Source organism: Eriocheir sinensis, chromosome 40 (assembly GCF_024679095.1).
Source record: "Eriocheir sinensis breed Jianghai 21 chromosome 40, ASM2467909v1, whole genome shotgun sequence".
Lineage (NCBI taxonomy): Eukaryota > Metazoa > Arthropoda > Malacostraca > Decapoda > Varunidae > Eriocheir > Eriocheir sinensis.
The window spans coordinates 11,000,359-11,015,039 of record NC_066548.1 but is presented as its reverse complement, the minus strand read 5'-3'; the positions used below and the strand labels follow the sequence as shown (position 1 = coordinate 11,015,039).

At 45.9% G+C, this 14,681-nt stretch overlaps 1 protein-coding gene across 1 annotated transcript; it reads right to left on the bottom strand.

Annotated features, from left to right (window-relative positions):
- Window positions 1-558: 558 nt before the first annotated feature.
- On the bottom strand, window positions 559-14,017 carry LOC127009354 (transcription factor SOX-9-like). Its single transcript, XM_050882324.1, has 2 exons — window positions 13,122-14,017; window positions 559-5,147 (listed from the first exon to the last, which is right to left on the bottom strand). The coding sequence occupies exons 1-2, from the start codon at window positions 13,236-13,238 to the stop codon at window positions 3,684-3,686; spliced, it is 1,581 nt and encodes a 526-aa protein (XP_050738281.1). The 5' UTR covers window positions 13,239-14,017; the 3' UTR covers window positions 559-3,683.
- Window positions 14,018-14,681: the final 664 nt, after the last annotated feature.

Here is a 14,681-nt window from a genome sequence, read left to right as displayed (position 1 = left end):
TGCGTGAAGACCTAAAATGGCTGTGCCCGACAATCCCTCTCGGCCTGAAAGATTCGTTTATTTTCCCGCCCCAGCACCTCAACACGCCGCCAGCCGTCCACTTACTCTCCGCCCGGGCAGATCATCCATAACATTCGCTGCCTCACTTGTCTGCCTTGGTTAATATGTCCCATGATTTAGTGGTCCCTCTTCCTCCACCTCCTCCTCTGCCGCCCCATACTCCTTCTCCTCAGTACCTTTGCAGACTATATTCGCAGAGAGTGTCGTCGATTGGTTTCGCATGATGGCTACTCTGCATCTCAAATTCTTCTGTCCAGGTTCCATACGACTTGATGATATGCTTGACCGTGTAAACAAAGGTAGCGAAGTTCATGTTACTGAAGTTATAGAGAAAAGATAATGTCTGTGTGTGTGTGTGTGTGTGTGTGTGTGTGTGTGTGTGTGTGTTAATAATAGATGCAGATAAGTTGATAAATAAATTAGATAAATGAATTGATAAGAAAGAAAGAGAAAGAGATAGAAAGGCTGAAGTGGCCACAGGAAATTTAATTGAGGTGATTAAGTGTATTATACTTGTTTTCGGTACTTTTCTAGAGGATTTACTTTCTTTTCCTTATTGTCTTGGATTATCTTTCTCTTCCATTTTCATTTTTCATCAATGTCATCTGTATTGTTTTTCCTTTCTTTTATCTTTTGGTGTCAATTGTATTTTACTTCTTTTCCTATCTTTTTTAGTGTCATTTGTATTTTCCTTCTTTTCCTATCTTTTTGTTTAGTATCATTTGTATAATCTTTCTTTTCCTTTCTCTTTTAGTGTCATTTGTATCTTCCTTCTTTTCTTTTCTCTCTTTTTTGTATAATCTTTATTTTCCTTTCTTTTTTTATATATACGGCTCCGTGGTCTAGCGGTCAGCGTGCCTGGCTTCGACTCCGCGGACCCGGGCTCAAATCCCAGCCCGGGCAGTCGGCCTGCAGCTCACCCAGTTGTTCATCCTCCCTCTCGGCCTGGTCGATAAATGGGTACCTGGGGAAACCTGGGGAAGGTGAACTGTGTAACCCGGATGTCACACTGGCCCTGTGTCCCGGGGTATTGGGCTCCCTCCCACCACAGGCTCAAGGGCCAATGTTACGGAGATGAGCACCGAGGCCACGCACTGCTACAGCGTATGCCCCCAACTTTACCTTTTTTACCTTTTTATATTTTTGCCATTAGTGTTCCCTTTCTTTTCCTTTCTCTTTTAATCAGTGTCATTTGTATATTCTTTCTTTTCCTTTCTCTTTTAATCAGTGTCATTTGTATTTTCTTTCTTTTCCTTTCTCTCTTTTTTATCAGTGTCGTTTGTATTATCTTTCTTTTCCTTTCTCTTTTCTATCATTCATTTGTATTTTATTTATTTTCATTCCTCATTTTCATCAGCATCATTTATATTTCCTTTCTTTTCCTTTCTCTTTTCATTAGCGTCATCTGTATTATCTTTCTTTTCCTTTTTTTTTTCTTCAGTGTCATCGTCAAGCGGTCAGCAGGGAGAGAACACAAGCCCAGGATTCCTTCAGTCAGTAACTTTATTTCGGTGGTGCAAACGTATAAAATGTCAATTGCAGCTAAATAAATGCTTAAGAAAACTCCTAATAATAAATATCTTATGTACACAAGTTTTGCATAAATATTTGAGCCACAACAAGACGTACCGACGAACACACGAACAGGGCGCCAGAGAGAGAGAGAGAGAGAGAGAGAGAGAGAGAGAGAGAGAGAGAGAGAGAGAGAGAGAGAGAGAGAGAGAGAGAGAGAGAGAGAGTAAATTATATCAATATCAAACAAAAACGAAAGTGAACAGCTTCATTAATTAAGAAACAAGCAAATATGTGGCTGGAAGCAAATACATGTAAAATAACATTAATTTGAAATATAAGAAATTGGAAAATGTGAACACCAGTGAGAGAGAGAGAGAGAGAGAGAGAGAGAGAGAGAGAGAGAGAGAGAGAGAGAGAGAGAGAGAGAGAGAGAGAGAGAGAGAGAGAGAGAGAGAGAGAGAGAGAGAGAGAGAGAGAGAGAGAGAGAGAGAGAGAGAGAGAGAGAGAAAGCCCTGGGTGGTGGTACTGCAGGAACCAAGAAAAAGCCAGCTTTCTCCTCCCTTCGTTGTGTACTTGAGCGCCTCTGCCTAGCCTTTCACTTCCTAATAAATTTGTGTATATAACATTCATATATATTAACTATATTTGCTCTAAGTACAACTACTCGTCTACCACAAAAAATCTGCAAAACACCGTTTCATAAAACAAAACAAAACAAAAGAGTAACGCACACAACAAAAAAGTCTATGATACACAATATATATTTTCTTTTTTACAATATAATACTCCACAGTGTACGTCAGGAAGAGTCCTGAGCGTCGCGTGGAGGCTAGAGGCGTCTTGCGGGTCTGTGCCCACAGCGAGGAGGTGAGCAGGGCACAGCAGTGTCCCTCGGCCTGGCCCCTGCCGCCCCCTGCCTCCCTCACAGAGCCCCAAGACGCCACAGCCGAGGAACATTATGAACAGTGGTAGACTCGTGGCCGGCGGCACACCCTCCTCTGTCCCCTTGCCTGGGCGAGGAAGGTGCGCCGCCGCGACCCAAGCCGCCACCAGGTACAAGTGGGCGACACTCACGTCACCTGTCGTATGTTTTGTTTTTTTGTTTGTTTTTTGATGAAACATGTTATACATGTTCCGGTGATCTAAACGTGAGTATGACTGTGTGTGTGTGTGTGTGTGTGTGTGTGTGTGTGTGTGTGTGTGTGTGTGTGTGTGTGTGTGTGTGTGTGTCCTTGGCATGGCATCCCACCAAGGCGACGTAGTGGCATTGGTGCAGCATGTACAGCCGGTCTGCCATGCCTTCCTCCAGGTGGACAGGTCAACTCTCTCCCTCGCACGCCTCACCACCATGTCACTAACGCCACCACACCACCACTTCCACCACATTCATCAAGTACTTCCCACACACCCTCCACCACCCCCACCGCCACCACCACCACCACTACTATCACTACCACCCAGCCAAAGCACTTGATCACCTCGTCTTCTCGCCTGACGGCAACACTTAACAACTAACAGTTTGTCGGTGTCTGCGCCACCTTTGAAGTAGCCACGTGTGCCATCGCTCGTCACTGTTCAAACTACGTCCTCCGAGAACCCTGAGGCGGTCTGTTCGTGGTTCTTGTGTTTTGATTTGTTTGTTGATGTCGGGAGATGAGATTTCGATGGGTAACTACTACTTTTTTTGTTGTGACATGAGCATTGCTGCTTAGGAACAGCCACGATTTTTTTTTTTTCTGACAAATATCTTATGTTCATAATATCGTATTAGTAGTTCAGTGACTAGACTTTATCTGGTGCAGGTGAGAAATGAAATACTGGGCGAGCATACAACATCAGCTAAACTGGTAACTAGTCTACGAATACCCGGCAATGTGTATTCAAATAATATGTACACGCAGACATCTGTACACAGACGGTCATGACACAGCAGCGGGATATGCACAGGGAAGTTTGCTTGCCACACTCCGGGAAGCCGTGGCTGTAGCGAACTCAGGCGATTGATACGGAAACGCAAGAGTCCTCTCTCATCATACCTCGTCCTCCGGGGCACCTCTGAGCGAGCACACACGATATTGAAAGACTTGTAGAGAGTCCACACCGGTAGCTCAGGAGTTGATCCATGCATTCATGATCTCAAAGTCAGCCAGGACGTTCGGGTTGGCCGAGGTGATGGAGACATTGGCCCAGCCGCCCGCCCCTGACCCGCCAGACTCGTAGCCTAGGTCGGCCAGCGAGTCCAGCTCCACCTTCAGGTCGGAGGTCATGGGAATCAACTCCGTGACCCCGATATTGTCGAGGTCATCAAGCGTCGCGGGGTGAGTTTCCTGGACCTCAACTTTGACTGTCGCCATTTGAGGTCGTTGTTGTTGTTGTTGTTGTTGTTGTTGTTGTTGTTGTTGTTGTTGCTGTTGTTGTTGCTGCTGTTGTTGTTGTTGTTGTTGTTGTTGTTGTTGTTGTTGTTGTTGTTGCTGTTGCTGCTGCTGCTGCTGTTGTTGCTGTTGTTGCTGTTGCTGCTGATGGTGATGATGCTGGTGTTGCTGTTGCTGCTGATGGTGATGGTGTTGCTGGTGTTGTTGATGGTGAGGGTGGTGTTGGTGGTGATGGTGTTGATGTGCCGCAACTGCCGAGGCGAAGAATGGAGCAACTTGTGAACCAACAGGCGAGTAGAGACAAGAATGTTGCTGAAGCTGCTGCTGATGCTGGTGGAAGCTCGCCTTCTGTTGTTGTTGTTGGTGGAGACGTTGTTGTTGCAAATGAAGCTGCTCCTGTTCGCGCTTCAGGTACCCGGCGGGAGTGAGGGCTTCAGGCTTCAGATAAGCGTGTGCCAGCTTTTGTTCGGCGAAGAAGCTTGGATTGTAAGCTGGGTGCCGCTGGGGGACGTTGTAGAGGCAGCTGCTTGTCCTGCTGGGGGAGGGAGCGGAGGGTACAGCGTTGTGGTAGGAGAAAGATGTGCTTGTGGCCGGGGATGAGCGGGGAAGGCCATCGGTGGGCGCGCCGTAGCTCTGGGTGGGTGTGGGCGGGAAGGTGACCATTGAAGATCTGATGAAGGAGTGGTCGTCAAAGCTGAAGGCGCTCTCTGGGGAGTCTGGAAGATCGGAGGTTGTGGGACTGGTAGGGACACGAGGCGGAGAGGTTGGGGTGAGGGGCAGAGACCAACTCACGTGGTCTTCCATACCCTGAAGGTCTCCCTTGGGCTTGCCAAGGAGGCAGTCTTTCGTCTTGATGCCGCTGGCAAACTCCTTGCAAATGCTGTTCATCTGGTGGACTTTTCCTACCTTCCCGCCGCACCGTTCCGACACACCCTTCAGCGGATCCTTAGACTTCTTACGCGGCCGGTACTTGTAGTCCGGATACTCGCGCATGTGCAATTGCTTGAGGCGCTCGGCTTCATCCCGGTATGGTCGCCGCTGCTCCTCCGTCAGCATCTTCCAGCGACGGCCTAGCTGCTTGGAGATCTCGGCGTTGTGGGTGTCGGGGGCGTATTTGACAATCTCTCTTCTCTCCATCTGCGACCACACCATGAAGGCATTCATGGGCCGCTTGATGTGGTTGGGCGGGTGTTTCTTAGTCTGCAAAGAAAAGAAACAGACGACTAAGTATGCTGCCAACACCTCGTGGCTATGAAGAAGTAACTGTGGATAGATATGGGTAATGAGAGTAAAGGTAGTAGTGGGTGTAGTAGTGGTAGTGGTAGTATTAACAGTATTGGTGGATGCGGTATTGGTAACAGCAGCAGCAGCAGTAGTTCGAAAGTAAAAGTGGTAGTATTAGTAGTAATATTAGTAATAATAATAATAGTAGTAGTAGTAGTAGTAGTTGTAGTAGTAATAGTAGTAGTAGTAGTAGCAGTTGCTTTGTGAAAGGATATGAGAGAATATACCGCTCACAACGCAACTCTAATAGATGGAGGCCCGTATAAATAAAAGTAGTAGTAGTAGTAGTAGTAGTAGTAGTAGTAGTAGTAACTGTAGCAGCAGCAGTAGTAGTAGTAGTAGTAGTAGTAGTAGTAGTAGTAGTAGTAGCCTAGTCGTAGGAGCAGTAGCAGTAGTAGTAGTAGTAGTAGTAGGAGGAGGAGGAGGAGGATGTGGAGGAAAAGGAGAATTAGGGGTAAATACAGTGGTAGTAGTAGTAGTAGTAGTAGTAGTAGTAGTAGTAGTAATAGTAGTAGTAGTAGTAGTAGTAGTAGTAGTAGCAATAGTTGTAGTAGTAATATTAATAGTAATAGTAGTAGCAGCAATAGTAGTAGTAGTAGAAAAAGAAAAAACAGTAGTAGTGGTAGTAGTAGTAGTAGTAGTAGTTGTAATAGTAGCAGTAATTGTTGTTGATGTTGTTGTTGTGAATTAAACTTTTCACCACATCCTCGACCATTCATCCTAAATCGACATGTTTTTAGTTGTCTTGAGAATTGAGTCCCTAATTTCTAACTAAGGAATCACGTCGTTATATGGTAAATCAGTAATAATACCGACTATCACTGCATTTAAGTTAGCTGCCACTGAGTGTGTTTAGCAACAACTCCACCGCCAGCGTCACCCCACACAGACACCAGCCTTCTTCTGCCTTGCCGTCGAGCTGGTGAACGGATACAAACATCAGCTGTCCTTTATTTTATTAGATTTTCAGATTTTATTTTACAGATTAAAGATATGAATGCCATTGTTCTGCTTCGTTAAAAAATTAGTTTACAATATTCACTTTTTATTCAGTGTATTGTTTAGCACGTCATTGAAATTAATACATCACATGAAAAGGAAGCGTAAGGTAAAACTGTTATATCATACTTCATGTTTATAGATTGGAAACATTGCGAAGTCACTCGTTGAGCAGTGAGCGTCCTGTTGGGGCCAGCCGCCCTCCGGAACACTGCAGGACAGGAACAGCCACCACGACGGAGAGTCTCAACCACACATCCCCCGCACGCTTATCCTGCTCTCCTATATTCTGCTCCTCCTCCTCCTCCTCCTCCTCCTCCTCCTCCTACCCCTCCCCCTTCCTCTTCCTCCTCTACCTCCTCCTGCGAGAAATAACTTCCATGAGACATCCTCACTCGCTACGCTTGTCATAGGAAAAGTCGTTTAAAGGATTTCTTGCAATAATTTGTACAGATTATTGTCCATTTCTCTCGGCACCTTTCTTGCCGTCTACCGTCTGCTTTATTTTTTCTGTGATACGCTTAAAAGATTATCTACCTCTTAAATTACTGCGTGTCATGATATTTGTAAGAAAGAAGGATCGATGTAATCATTTCATTTAACCCAGCAATCTGCGTGCATATGGCTGAGGGCCCATCAACCACGCAGTACTGAAGGCTTTGCATATTTCATTAACTTCCTTTGTATATAGATTTTCTTTCATGGATGGGCTTTTATTCAAATTGGAGACAGGTCGTCGGATTCGCTACAGATTATGCGAACCGCCGAGCTGACCTCGCCGAGCGGTTGAGACGTAAGCGAGCGAGGCGTCGGGCATTGTTCTGTCACAGCCCCGCCGCCCCGTGACCCGCCGGGCCACACCTGACGCACCTCCAGGCTCCTCGTCGCCACGACAAGTTTACCACCACCCGACGCCATGTTCTCCCGGCAAAAATGCGGCGGCTCAGGTATCACGACTGTCCTCTCCCCCGACACACACACCGGCCAGCAGATTTTACAGTTTCTGGGAGTCCTGAAACGAGCCATCTTTTTCACCTAGCCTCCCTATCTCCTTATTTAGGACCGGCGGGTCGTGAAAAGCCATGTCGTGACGCTTGGAGCCGTGTGAGAGGGAGAGAAGCAGGCCGGCGATAGCTTTATTTAGCTTGAAATGTAGGATGGAACGCCTTCTGTTTATGTTTTACTTGGTGTACCACGAGACGAAACTGTTTTGAACAAGTTAATGGTCAAGTTAAATTATGTGAATGTTTTAACTTTTGTTTCTCTGTTCACCCACTAATAGTCGAGATTTCCTTCCTCGATCAAGCCGATTGGTGGACAGGGAAGACAGGCGGCCATCCTAGCTCGGCCCAGCATGTCCAGCTTGGCGCTGCCCCCCCCACCCCCCACCCACACACCAGACATGCTCACCCTATAATGTTTCTCTCTCTCTCTCTCTCTCTCTCTCTCTCTCTCTCTCTCTCTCTCTCTCTCTCTCTCTCTCTCTCTCTCTCTCTCTCTCTCTCTCTCTCTCTCTCTCTCTCTCTCTCTCTCTCTCTCTCTCTCTCCTCCATGTTGTGGTACTTTTTTTCCCGTAGTTTTCGTACGGTACGTCTTCTGTTTATGGATATTTCGCCAGCAATGTAAAGCAACCATCACGGCACTCCCTTTCATGCTTTTTTTTCCAGACAGTGCCACGTGTGTGCCTTAGGCCTGGCCCGAAGCATGCCTACTTAGGGCCGGGGAAGTTCGTCCCGGACCTCCACACCACCTTTCCTTTCTCTGACTCGAGGAATCTTTCATATTATTGTAGTTTGATACAACTGATGCTGATGTCTGTCTCTATTCTGCCCAATGGCCATAACGGTACGTTGTGTTGTAAGCAAGTGAACCAGACTATCAGCTCAAGGACTGTCGTTTGAATAACCTTGCATTACACGAAATGTATATCTTGTTGTTGTTGTTGAAGCATAACTTATATATATATATATATATATATATATATATATATATATATATATATATATATATATATATACATATATATATATATATATATATATATATATGTATGTATGCGACGAGCGAGCTCAATCTCAAACTGTCGTGTGAACATTCATACTCCTGTGCTGAATAAATCGACCCACTAGGCATGTGCATCGCCCTCCCTTCCCCTCCTCCAGCACATCTCGACACAAAGTGAGGATTAATAATACTATGAGATGAACCACCTGGCCAGCGATTTTAAGCCAAGAAGAAAGAAGTGCAATATAATGAAGTGACAGAGGCAACAGAAACAACATCCCCAACACACACACACACACAAAATACACCTGATGTGCACCTGCCCTCTAGCTGATATTACCCGGCGGAAGGAAACATTTTGTGAACGCTGCAAGTCCTCTCCTGGCCTAAAGTAGAGTGATGGGGATTGTAGCGCTGTTCTTATATTTTTGTTATTATTCTTATACCTACTCTTGTATATATATATATATATATATATATATATATATATATATATATATATATATATATATATATATATATATATATATATATATATATATATATATATATATATATATATATATATATATATATATATATATATATATATATATATATATATATATATATATATATATATATATATATATATATATATATATATATATATTCCTACACACACACACACACACATACACACACACACACACACACACACACACACACCATTCACTGCGTCTCCGTGGTGCAGTGGTTAGCGTGCCTAACTACGAATCTGTGGGCCTGGGCTCGAATCTCGGCCTGGGAAGTCACCGCGCAGCTCAGCCAACTGTTCATTCTTCCTTTAGGAATGGTCAATAAATGAGTACCTGTGGAAACCTAACCTAGGCTAGGAAGGTAAACTGTGGTAACCCCGATATTGCACCGGCCCGGGTCACTGGGTTCTCACCCACCACAGGTTCAAGGCCCAATGGTACGGAACTGAGCATCGCGGCCACGAGCAGCTAATAGCGCATGCTCTCAGCGTAATCATTTACTCATCAGTTTGCTTCTAACAGTTCTCGTTATAACATCTATTTTATTTCTTTTTCTTTTTTTACACGAGTCCAGAGCATTCCACCAATTTTTGCCTTGATAGGTTTTTTTGTTTTAGTTGTTCATGTCTTGTTTTGGGGACTCCAAATGAAAATAATTTACTGTTTCCATCACGGGGTGCGAAACATCAGTCTCCTTTTTTTTTTTTTTTTTTTCGTGTATGTGAATGCTCTTATTAATTGTCCCTTTTTTGCTGCGCTTCTCATTATCTGGCTGGATTGTTTCACTTCCTGCTGCACGGGATTCGTTTCCGGCTTCACACCTGTTTTGCGGAAGAGGCATCACACACAACCCTCCGCCTTCTGTCCCTCTTCCTCCCCCCATTCCCTTCCTCCCTTGTCCTCTCTTCTGACTATTCTCCAACCTCCCTTTCCCTCTCATCTCTTTTACCCTTCCTACCCTTCCGCTTCCCTTATTCTCTTTTCTTATTTTTATACCATTTCTCTCCTACGGCTTTCATTTTCCCCTTCTCTTTTTACCCTTTCTATCCTTCCGCCTCCCTTTTCCTCTCCTATCATTTTACCTTTCCCATCCTACAGCTTTTCTTTTCCTCTTCTCTGTTTCTCTTTCCCATCTTTCCACATCCCTGTTCCTCTCTTTTCTTACCTTTCCTCTTCTTCCGTTTCCCTTTCCTCTTCTTACCTTCTCTATTCCTACGCTTTCCACTCAACTTTCTTTACCGATCCTAACAGCCCTCCCATTACTTATCCTATTCTATTTCATTTTCCTTTGCTCCTAATCCTCCCTCTTCCTCTCAAATCCTTACTCCCCATTTCCTTCCACCTCTTCTTTCGTCTCCTTATGCTTCCTTTCCTCCCACTTCCTCATTTCCTCTCTCTCCACCCACACTGTAGTTCGCTTCGCCCCAAGGTTTGAGAGGAAGGGATAAAGATGGACAGGTGTGTGGGAGGGACAGGTGAAACAGAGCTCAGATTCCAACGGTTTGAGAGAGAGAGAGAGAGAGAGAGAGAGAGAGAATGGGGGGTAGGGGCATTATGTCCTCAGGCCGTCTTTCTTCCCACGTGGTCTAGCAACAGGTGTCCAGGCCTGCGTCTCTCTCTCTCTCTCTCTCTCTCTCTCTCTCTCTCTCTCTCTCTCTCTCTCTCTCTCTCTCTCTCTCTCTCTCTCTCTCTCTCTCTCTCTCTCTCTCTCTCTCTCTCTCTCTCTCTCTCTCTCTCTCTCTCTCTCTCTCTCTCTCTTCTCCGATGGGTACTTATTTTAATTGACACAAAAACTAGATAGATAGAAAGACAAAGAAAGAGAGAGATAGATAGAAAGCTAGATAGGTAGATAGATACCTCTCCACCTGCGCCAGATTTTTCCAGTGCTTTGGAGGTTTATGTGATTACAGGTGTGGAGGCGAACAGCTAAGTCCCGGGCTTATTGGGGATCGCCGGAACTCCCATCCTGACACCTCGCCGCTGATCCTCATGAGGCGCTCCTACGCCCCGCCATCGCCTCGGGGCTTTTCGCATTACCATTTATTATGCCGGCTCGAGGACACTTGCGGCTTCGCTCCGTTTTGTCGTCCCGCGGCCATGAGATCAAAAGTGGAGAAGGGAGGAGGGAGGAAACTATTCTCCTCTTTTGTTTACTTTCCGGCTGGTCACCTGTCGACTAAATTATCTCAGTCTCCTAATTGTCTTTTACTAGCATTGCTTTAGCTATAAAAAAATTCCCATGCCTCCTTTCTTTGTTTGTTTTTCACTGACTGCCTCCTGTTAATGATGTAAAGTTTTAAACGAAAATTTGTGCTGCTTCGTGGTAATTGTTTTTTCTTTGTATCATGGTGAGCTTCTTACCGACTGTCTCCTCTTTGCCTCTTTCATTTCTTCCGTTCACAACTTTGACACTCTCCGTTCAGGTATTACTGCTCATATGGTTTCTAATTCCGATTAATTAAAAAAAATCTTAATCGTGTTCGTTTTTATGGTACGTAAATTCAAAGTAAATATTATTGAAGCAACCTTTGTGTTTCTACTGCGCACTTTTTTTTCCTGGAGGGCGTGATAACGAAGCAGTGGACGGCCTGATTAACTTACTTAGTCCATCAGTTAACAAAAGTCGACGGTTTTGTCACTCCACGTTAGTCGTAATACTATCTCTCCCTCACTGGCCTAGAATCGCTTGCATGTCATTCATCGCTTCGTATCTCAAATTATTACGTTAAGCAGAGATTTTTTGAGGGGGAGGGAGAACAGGGTGAGCCAGCGACTGAGGCGGCTCAGGGGTATCACTGTGCAGATGACAAGACTGACTCGAACTTGTCTCCCACACATAGAGAAGAGATAAACAGATGAAGGTCTATCTAAGCAAGAAGGAAAATGTAATCGAGATCCGTTTCCGCTCACTGATAAGCGTTCAAGGCCACTCACCGCCACGTCAGATGTGATCGGACTGCGAGCCAAACATTGATCTTGTGTTTAAGGATTTTCGGCCAACACATAACTTAAGAGTGTGTGATGTGTTAGGCGAGCCGAGTGCATTATTGACGAGATGCCGATAACAGGGGCAGGTCTAGGTAGAGAGCAAGGGGAGGAGGAGGAGGCGAGACAGATGCTAGCCCAGTTGCACCCCGTCAGCCGCACCGCCCCGCGCCGCCCCACCCAAGACCCGCACGCATCCTCGTCATAATCTACGGGAGTCACTTGCTCGGATTCACATACTGGTCACATTATTCCCTCGTTTCCTTTATGTCATATTTATTTCCTGACCTCATTATTCCCATTTATGTCCTTATACTCTCTTTTATATGACATGGAATCCTTTTCTTAGTGTTGATAAATATGTAGCTGTTGATAACGTCATAATTTCATAACTGGAGATTTATGAGTTAATGCACGTGTCCATCGTGTGTTGTGCCCGACATGCAGTAATCCAGATCTGGGGCCCCAGGATTCCATGATGCCAGTGTACATTACTTACTCCTGCCCGCCACGGCGCGCGGCTCACCCCACCACAAGCGAGCCGCAGTCTTGTTACCTAGACGCTTCTTTACGTGACGTTTTGTACTTCATCTTTTTGCAACTTAACCTTCTTGACTAAATTTCCTCAATATTACTCTTTATTGCTATTGTTATCATCATCATCATTATTATTTCTATTAGTAGTAGTATTATCATTTATATTATAAGTAGCAGTAATACTAGTAGTAGTAGTAGTGGTGGTGGTGGTGATAGTAGTGGTGTTGATAAAGTTTTTTTTTTCCATGTAAGCTATTCCTGAACAACTTGCACACCCGCCACACACCTGCTCATATTAGCACACCTGCCGCGCATCTCCTGGCGGTGCGTGCTTCATAGGACTCGCTGGCCCGCCTGTTATTTCATATTATCGCGCTCTCAGCGTACACTGATATTAACCATGGAAAAGTTAATGACATTAAAGTATATGTCTCATTGCAGTAAATTAACTTTCATCATACTCATATGATAAGTGGGTTTAAATTCCGAAAATATGGAGGTATTTTCTAATATCAGATTGTCGCTAAGGTAATTAAGCTCTCCCTCCTGCTGCCCAGGGAGACCATCGCCTGTCAGCGCCTTGCAACTTCTCGCAAAACGTCAGTGGAACAATTCAACTCTCCGTCCGAGGCAGTCACATCCTGCTGCTCAACTTACGTAAAATACTGACGACAGCTAATACTGACGACAACAAATAATAACTATTAGCCTGAATCCTCACTCAGTACAGTTTTAAATGTTCGAGTTACTTTCTTGACTCCATGTCCTGTTCACACTTTCTTAAATTTCCTTCGTGATAACATTCCCCCCTGCCCTGAAGCCAAACAGCCAAACGTCAAGTCCTTACCTGCGTGGCGTCAGAATACGGCGTGGGGGAGGTTTCATCGATGACGAGAGAGCCGAAGGTGGCGCCGGCGGAGAGTGGGTACTCCGTGGGCGAGTCCTGGAGGCCCTGCGGCAGCATCTTCCCGTTGGCGTGGTGCAGAAAAACAGAAATAATAGTTCCGAGGGAAGGAGGCAACGTGCCTCACGCCCACTTGTCAAGAAGAAGCTCCTCCGCGAGGCTCCCGCGGCGCGGCGGCGGGCCTGGGGTCAGCCAGGTGTGGGCAGCCCTCGCGCACGTCACCACAAGTCGTTCACTGTCACAAGTCCAGAATGCAAAACTTCATCAGTTTCCATAATCGTTCACTCGTGTTCCCTTATTTATCCTGGGATGTATGTTCACCACCACAAGGCTTGCAGAACACCGTCAGAGACGCACGAACACGGGCACTGGCGCGGCGTGAGTGTTGGCACTGCGGCGTTCACCACGCGTGGGCGAGGGACGAGCGGGGCTGGCACTGAGCGGGTGCTCCTCCGTCCCGCGTGAAGGTGTGTGTTACACTGGGCATGAGAAATCAGAACACATGGCTTTTGAGCATCGCTTACCTCGACCTTTGTTGGTGGGTGGACCGCGGGGGGGCGGTGGCCGGGTCACCATTTAAGTCCCAGCTCTCACCACCGCTACGCTTCGTTATTTTAGCCTCCTGTCTTCGCGTTACTTATTAATTAGCATTGTTATTCACATAATAAGAGGGGTCAAGTAGTTTCTGTGTTTGAACAACGTTGCAACTTGACTAAGTGTAGCGGGGGAAATCCGGAACCTTTGTGGTGGCATGGCCGTCCTGCCGCCGACACATCGGCTTGCCAGCGCTCACTGGCAGGGTGTTGCTCGCTATTCTTTTCATATTCGTCTTTCATATCATTTATGCCTACCCTGGGTATGTAATACACGATTAAAAGTAAAGCGAAACACGATCAACGAAAAATAAATAAAAATTCGCGCACCGATATCCATTCCGCGCTCCTAATTGGTCGACCCGTTCCGTGAGCCGAGATGCGGCCAATCAGCGCGCGGCCCGGGACAACAAGGGAGGGGGTGGCATCTTACAAAGTCCATAAAACCGACTGACGATCCAAGACTTTCTTCCCCCACCCCTCTCTCTCTCTCTCTCTCTCTCTCTCTCTCTCTCTCGGTGTGTTCCCTTTCCCTCAAATATATGTAGCCGGACCCGTGCACCGTCGCCCCCTCGCGCCGCCCGGGCCGCCTCCCACGTGGTAAATCATCCCTCCCCGCCGCACCACACCGCCGAATACTTCACCCACAACAAATTGACAGGAACATCCGCAGAGAAAAGGAAATAGCGAGGGAATTATAGAGATTAATGCATAAAAATAATTGGGATTAAATAATGAAGACAGTAAATCTGGTGCGAGGGAAAGAGCGTCGAATCGATTAATGTGTTTAGGAATACAAGGCGAGTCGGGTCACAGGTAGACGTGACGAGGCACATCTGAGGCGGAGACCTGCACGCCGCACCCGACCCGCGCTTGATAAGTGTTTGATAATGAGAAAGAAGATAATCAG

Bases quoted from the DNA above. Each gene is read 5' to 3' on its own strand.
- LOC127009354 (XM_050882324.1), bottom strand. From the start codon at position 13,238: ATGCTGCCGCAGGGCCTCCAGGACTCGCCCACGGAGTACCCACTCTCC. The intron at 5,148-13,121 runs GTAAGGACTTGA...TTTTCTTTGCAG, and splicing joins CGTATTCTGACGCCACGCAG to ACTAAGAAACACCCGCCCAA.